The 7,667-nt window shown below is 32.9% G+C and overlaps 1 protein-coding gene across 1 annotated transcript in view; it reads right to left on the reverse strand.

The window, feature by feature from the left end:
• Positions 1-2,380: 2,380 nt before the first annotated feature.
• The window catches only part of LOC106472989 (kinesin heavy chain-like), a gene marked incomplete at its 5' end in the record, with an annotated part of 23,759 nt that continues 18,472 nt past the window's right edge, over positions 2,381-7,667 (reverse strand). The window contains 5 exons of the mRNA XM_013933662.2: positions 2,381-3,601; positions 6,135-6,212; positions 6,506-6,552; positions 7,194-7,265; positions 7,623-7,635. Coding sequence (XP_013789116.1) covers positions 3,579-3,601; positions 6,135-6,212; positions 6,506-6,552; positions 7,194-7,265; positions 7,623-7,635 — 233 coding nt within the window. The remainder of the gene's footprint in view (positions 3,602-6,134; positions 6,213-6,505; positions 6,553-7,193; positions 7,266-7,622; positions 7,636-7,667) is intronic.

A 7,667-nucleotide genomic window follows, 5' to 3' on the forward strand; every position in this document is an offset into this window, starting at 1 on the left:
TCAAATTTATCGCTAACAGATCACAGACACAAGTTCAAATAAGCAGTGTTGTTTGATCGAGTAATCATTACAAGGAACTTTAAGTTGGATACACACTCACTAATTTAAAGAAATGATGCGAAAAAAAAAAAGATCTAGAGAAACGTGAATCAATGTAGCTAAAGTACTGGGACATAAAAAGCTACACGAAGAGCCATCTGTGCTCTGCCCACTGCGGTTATCAAAACCCGATTTTTAGCGTTATAAGCCCTTAGTTTTACCACTGATCCACCGGCAATTTCAAAGATATGTGTGCAGATTCAAGCCATTCGGAGTTTTGAACTACCAAAGAGTTTGTTTTGTTGAATTTCGAGCAAAGCTCCTTGAAGGATATCTGCGCTAGTCGTATCTAATTTAAAATTGATAAACTAGAGGGAAGGGCAGCTAATCAACACCGCCAATTCTTAGGCTGCTCTTTTACCAACGAAAAGTGGGATTGACAGTAACATTATAACGTCCAAAAGGCTGAAGGGGCAAACGTGTTCGGCGACGGGATTCGAACTCGCGACCCACATTGATTATCAAAGAGAATTAACAACACGAGTTTTCTCGTCCTTTGAGCTTTTAGTGTGCTATAATATTATTGAAACAAGCCACACCTTTAGCTTGTATTCATTTTTATCACGATTCGAAATATTAAAGGAAACATTGAACTATAAAACGTATAACAACTTTTTTGGCAGCGGATTTCCCTATTTATATCCAAATTTACTTGTTTTAACGTAAGATAACAACATAGATACCAGCTGTAACCAAGTATGTGTAGATTAGGCTTATCAAACAACAGATATATCGTCTCATATCTTAACTGAAACATCCGCCAAGAAAGCTAAGGTCTGACGCACATTTATGAATGTTACAAATAAATGTCCCCCCTCTCATATTACATGCACGTAATAAAGAGCAAATGCCTGTATAACAGAATAGTTTAGAATCAAAACTCCATTTGAAAGTAATGTTACGCCTCCAGTCGTTAGTTAATTTTCCGGAAATTCTTTCCGACTAAACTTTAGCGACACAAGTCCTTTCTTAAATAAAAGTGGTTTATTCTTTCCGAATACAACTTTACGATACACTTAATTTCAACAGTCGCGCTATAATTCTCAACGAACGTCTCACGTGCTCGAGTTCAATTACTCATTACCTTTCCATCGCTTCGTGGCCGGTCTTATATATATATATATACAAGACTACACTATATCTAGAAAGAAATTTAAGGAAAAGACGTGAAAGTTCGAGAATGACGTGGCGTGATACTAGTCACGTGACCTCGATGTCGTAACAGTAAGGTCTTGAAAACGATTATGTAACTGTCGAAACAGCTGTAAGAATGGTTATTAACACATCAATGACATTTAGGACACTCTTCACACACAATAAAAGTTTGTTAACTATTTCTTATGACTTTCGCTGGTTGTTATTGACCAATCATATTTAAGTATGTCAATCAGTGAATAATGTAAGACAATAAAATTGGTTACAATGAAAAGAACAAAGAACCTTATTCTTCTTGCTTTCAGTATCCTAGTCCTCTTTTGATTGGGTTCTAAAGTTTTCAAACAACTTCCTTTTCTGGCCATTTTAACTTCAACAGGAACTCCATTTTGACTCGATTCACAACGTTTCCATTTCATGTAAACATCATGCCTTCCAACATTGTACTTGAAACCGAGACTAGGGTAAACATGACTTGCAAACCTTTTCCCAAAGTATATTGACCAGTTTAGCACTGAAAACAGGTCTTCTATAGGTAAATTACTTTTAAAGTGCAGAAGAACACATTTTCAAACGGAGATTTCTAAGTAAGATGTGAATTGACGATCACAAAAGTTGTATTAAGTGAAAGTTCTAATACTAACTTATCAACGAAAAGCAGTTTTAGTGATTATTATCGTTTACCAGATATTTTGACGACCACTATCTTTTGTACGATCGAATCTTGATTTCAGGGTTAAACAATAACGTATTTCAGTTATTTAAATTTCTGCTATAATACATTCAAGTTTTTATTTCTCATACGCAAATGAGCTACAGAAAAACATAAACAAAAATACCGTTAATATTGCAGTTAATCCCACTGAGTAGATTACGTAAAAAAATTATGAGTTCTTTACACTGAATGTTGTAACAGGCAAAACAACAATACCCAATATGTTATACAAGTCATTAGTTTGAGTGTTAGTAATGTATACAAGTTCTCCTTTGAATATATTCAGTATTGGATGGAAGCTAAGCACTTAATTCAAAACGACAGTATAACATGAAATTGTGACAGCAAGAAGCGACCGAAGTTACTTCAAATTTATAATGACAAATCAAAATAAAAAAAATAGACGCAAGGTTAATTTGGTATCTCATTTATTACCCCAAAGAACAGTACAGTGGGAAGAAATCACGAAACATCTTCTAAACTTGTCAATATTACAGATTAATCAATTCTTAATAAGAAGTTCTTTCACAGAAACAGTTTAATCAAATCTGTTATACATATTTCAATCTTATCATTAATGAACTAAGAATACTGGATTCTACAATGAATTACTCATCTTAACTAACAATGATCCTTTTCAATTTCCTCACCTACCACCTATATTAACTACTTTGGTCACACAGTTAAGACGTGTCCAGTCACGTGCAATTCCCACTTTTTTTTTCTCTGTACTTTGACGAAGTTTAATCATATATCAATAACCATATGGTGTATAAAACTTTATAAATATGTTTCACATTGTTTTGAAAGATATTTTTCTAAACCACTTTATTATTAAATATTTAGCAATAATGAGAACAGCACAAATCAAACAATAACAAACAGTGCACCATAATAAAGCATTATTACCAATAAGAAAACTTTGAACAATAGGTTCAAGAAACACAGCTACTACTTTAGACACAATAAATAGAGCCTGAATACACCCTAGCTTGTTCCTCAAATTGAAATAAACTGTTCTAACCAGAGTACTGTATTATCTTGATTAATAAATATGAAAAGTGCTACTTAATATATACACAAGTATAAGCTGATAGTTACGATCTATTGACAAAAGTATTTCCATATCACAAAAATACAGGACTCCAGCGCCTCTACTGTAGACTATAACTTCCTATAGCACTGCAATAGAAACAACGCCCTTCGTTTACTGCAATAGAAACAACGCCCTTCGTTTTTCACCAACAAAGAAACAGAATGTTAGTATTTTAACTAAAAAGAAACAAAGCTGCCAGTAGGAACATAATCGGTTATCTAAAAGGACCCTTCTCTTACTAATGCTTGTTACATTTCAACCCGAACCTCACATGCATCAGTATTTACACAACGACACTAGACAAGAAACTACGATCTAAGAAGTAAGAAGTACCATTTCACCATTATATTAACATTTAAAAAGGTCGTGGTTCTCACACACATTGAAGTTAGATCCACGTTTAGTGTTCTTTGCAGAGATTAGAAAGACCTGCTCCAGATTAGTGTCTGGCTGAACAATATTAAGAAAAATAACAAAAATGAACTAGACAGACTACAGACGTGTGAAAAGTTGTTAATAACCTCCTCCTTCTTGAGCTGGAAAGAAAAAAATTGATGCTCCTATCAGCCAATAATAAAATGACAGTTTTAATAAATACTTGCTTCATCATAGATAAATTATAAGGATTCAAAATACTTAACATTTGATGTTTAACAAAAATGTAATATGATACCTTAACAGAACATTTATCGATATGTTTACCCTGTTATTGAGCTCATATTATCTTTGGTACAAAATGATCTTAATAGTATTAAAAATTTGGCAACTGATTAATATATATATTGCAAACTGATTGACTTCAGTGTCTTCCACCTGGTTTCCCTGATATTTATTTATCGGTTTTAGTAATTACCAGATAATTATATAAACGAAAATTGTTAGCTTTTCTTGAGTATCCAAACAAATACATTTTTTATCAGAATTCCTTTCTCTCTCTTGCATGAACATGCAAGGGTGAAATGTTCACCATAATTTATCCAAAAGGATTCATTTTCTCTGATAAACTGTTTTTATAGCAGTTTATTTTTGTGAAATTACTTCATTACTTGTTCCCTTGTTTTATTATTCTTATATAAAATAACAGACAGTGAGAATGAAAAGAAAATTTTACACATATCAATTAGGGCAGTTTCTTGAGGGTCACAAAAGGCATAGAGTTAACAGGTACTATACACACGTACTGCACCCTAAAATTCATAGAGTTAACAGGTACTATACACACGTACTGCACCCTAAAATTCATAGAGTTAACAGCTACTGTACACACGTACTGTACCATTAAATTAACACAGTTAACAGGTACTATACACATATACTGTACCAGGAAATTAACACAGTTAACAGCTACTATACACACGTACTGAACCATGAAATTAACACAGTTAACAGCTACTATACACACGTACTGAACCATGAAATTAACACAGTTAACAGCTACTATACACATATACTGTACCAGGAAATTAACACAGTTAACATGTACTATACACACATACCATACCAGGAAATTAACACAGTTAAAAGCTACTATACACACATACCGTACCATGAAATTAACACAGTTAACAGCTACTATACACACGTACTGAACCATGAAATTAACACAGTTAACAGCTACTATACACATATACTGTACCAGGAAATTAACACAGTTAACATGTACTATACACACATACCATACCAGGAAATTAACACAGTTAAAAGCTACTATACACACATACCGTACCATGAAATTAACACAGTTAACAGCTACTATACACACGTACTGAACCAGGAAATTAACACAGTTAACAGCTACTATACACATATACTGTACCAGGAAATTAACACAGTTAAAAGCTACTATACACACATACCGTACCATTAAATTAACACAGTTAACAGGTACTATACACACATACTGTACCATTAAATTAACACAGTTAACAGGTACTATACATACACGTACTGTACCATTAAATTAACACAGTTAACAGGTACTATACACACATACTGTACCATTAAATTAACACAGTTAACAGCTGTATGTATAGTACCTGTTAACTGTGTTAATTTCCTGGTACAGTTCGTGTGTATAGTACCGTACTGTACCATTAAATTAACACAGTTAACAGGTACTATACACACATACTGCACTATTAAATTAACACAGTTAACAGCTACTATACACATGTACTGTACCATGAAATTAACACAGTTAACAGCTACTATACACATGTACTGTACCATGAAATTAACACAGTTCACAGCTACTATACACATGTACTGTACCACGAAATTAACACAGTTAACAGCTACTATACACACGTACTGCACCATAAAATTCATAGAGTTAACAGCTACTATACACACGTACTGCACTATTAAATTAACACAGTTAACAGCTACTATACACATGTACTGTACCAGGAAATTAACACAGTTAACAGGTACTATACACACGTACTGTACCATGAAATTAACATAGTTAACAGCTACTATACACACGTACTGCACTATTAAATTAACACAGTTAACAGCTACTATACACATGTACTGTACCATGAAATTAACACAGTTAACAGCTACTATACACATGTACTGTACCATGAAATTAACACAGTTAACAGCTACTATACACATGTACTGTACCATGAAATTAACACAGTTAACAGCTACTATACACACGTACTGCACCATAAATTCATAGAGTTAACAGCTACTATACACACATACTGTACCATTAAATTAACACAGTTAACAGGTACTATACACACGAACTGTACCAGGAAATTAACACAGTTAACAGCTACTATACACACGTACTGTACCAGGAAATTAACACAGTTAACAGCTACTATACACACGTACTGCACCATAAAATTCACAGAGTTAACATATACTACGTACGTACATTTTTTACTCAAGAACTTGAATAAACAAACTTACTTCATGTCCAAACTATGTGTTGTTTCAAAAAACATTAATTAGAGAGTGTATTTTGTTCAAAGTATCAGTTGTTATTGAGAATCTACCCAAACCTTAATAAAGTTTGCCGATACGTGAACGTACATAGTAAAGTGAACTTACACTTAGAAACATTTGAATCCCTTGATGCTTTTTTCTTTGCCTTTAGGGCTGCTAGTTCCACCTCCGTGATGGACTTTCCTAAAACAATGTATCCAAAATTATCAAGAATTAATCTTCAATAACAATCAAATCCAATAAATATTTCTGTCTGTTAATTTCATTGAAATGAGGTGGAAGAGAATGTATCCCAACTGTTAATACTAAAGATCTTCAAATATCACAGAAAACTAAGTGTGTTCACATCAAGAAGTTAAATGTTTCAGAAACTGTATCCATAATTATCAGTCATTAGATATATATGGTCATACACGACTTAGGGTTAACATAAAAGTCAATATTGTTTCATAGACGAAAATTATTACAGAGCTTACCACCAACAATAACCCTTGTTTCTCCAGTATTCAGATTGTTCATGGCCCTAAAAACAAAAATGCATATCAGTTATTAGAAATATTAGATCAATCAAACCTTTACAACTCGGACCTACATATTCTGTGTATCTATATTAAACTAACAGATACCTTACAGTGTTTCTATGTCGGTTACATTAACAGTGGTAGAAACATTTTTCATCATTGGAAAACTTCCACACCTGATTTTTGTCAAACTATTCAACACAATAGAACAGATGGCATAAATGTTTTAAGTCCCAGGTGATGATAATTTTTTAAATGTTCTGTAATCTTCATATCTTATCCCATCTCTTCTGACTTAAAGAGAATTCTGTTTTATTTGCTGAACTACTTTAAAAGAAACAATTAACATGTTTCTTACATTATTAACAAAAAAACTTTTTCTGGTTTATACAATCTATATTTGACACTTCAATATAACATCTCCGACAAGTTGGCTTGATGAAACGTTGTTTTATTTATCTATGGTTTTATACAAGTACCAAAGAAGACTTTTGTGTTTCTTACACTGCGGTAAAACTTCACTAACATTTTCATAAAGGTTAAGGATATGTAAAATCTATGGATACGAAGACTGGTGTTTACTGTAAATAGTTTTAAACACCAACTACGTAGATAACAGTATAACAACAAAAGTTTTACTTACATTTTGTCCATTGCCATACCACCACCTCCGCGTATACCCATTCCACCACTCATTGCAGGGTTATGCCCGGCTTTGTTTGTTTGTTTTTTCTCTCATCAGCTAAGCCAATTCGATTCAACAATTATCTTGGCTTAGCTGATGAGAGAAAAAACAAACAAACAAAGATAAATGTTCAAATTGGCTTAGCTGATGAGACGAAAACAAACAAACAAACAAAGATAATTGTTTGAATTGGCTTAGCTGATGAGACGAAAACAAACAAACAAACAAAGATAATTGTTCGAATTGGCTTAGCTGATGAGAGAAAAAAACAAAGATAATTGTTCAAATTGGCTTAGCTGATGAGATGAAAACAAACAAACAAACAAAGATAATTGTTTGAATTGGCTTAGCTGATGAGACGAAAACAAACAAACAAAGATAATTGTTCGAATTGGCTTAGCTGATGAGAGAAAAAAACAAAGATAATTGTTT

This window comes from Limulus polyphemus, unplaced genomic scaffold (genome assembly GCF_000517525.1).
Source record: "Limulus polyphemus unplaced genomic scaffold, Limulus_polyphemus-2.1.2 Scaffold5793, whole genome shotgun sequence".
NCBI lineage: Eukaryota > Metazoa > Arthropoda > Merostomata > Xiphosura > Limulidae > Limulus > Limulus polyphemus.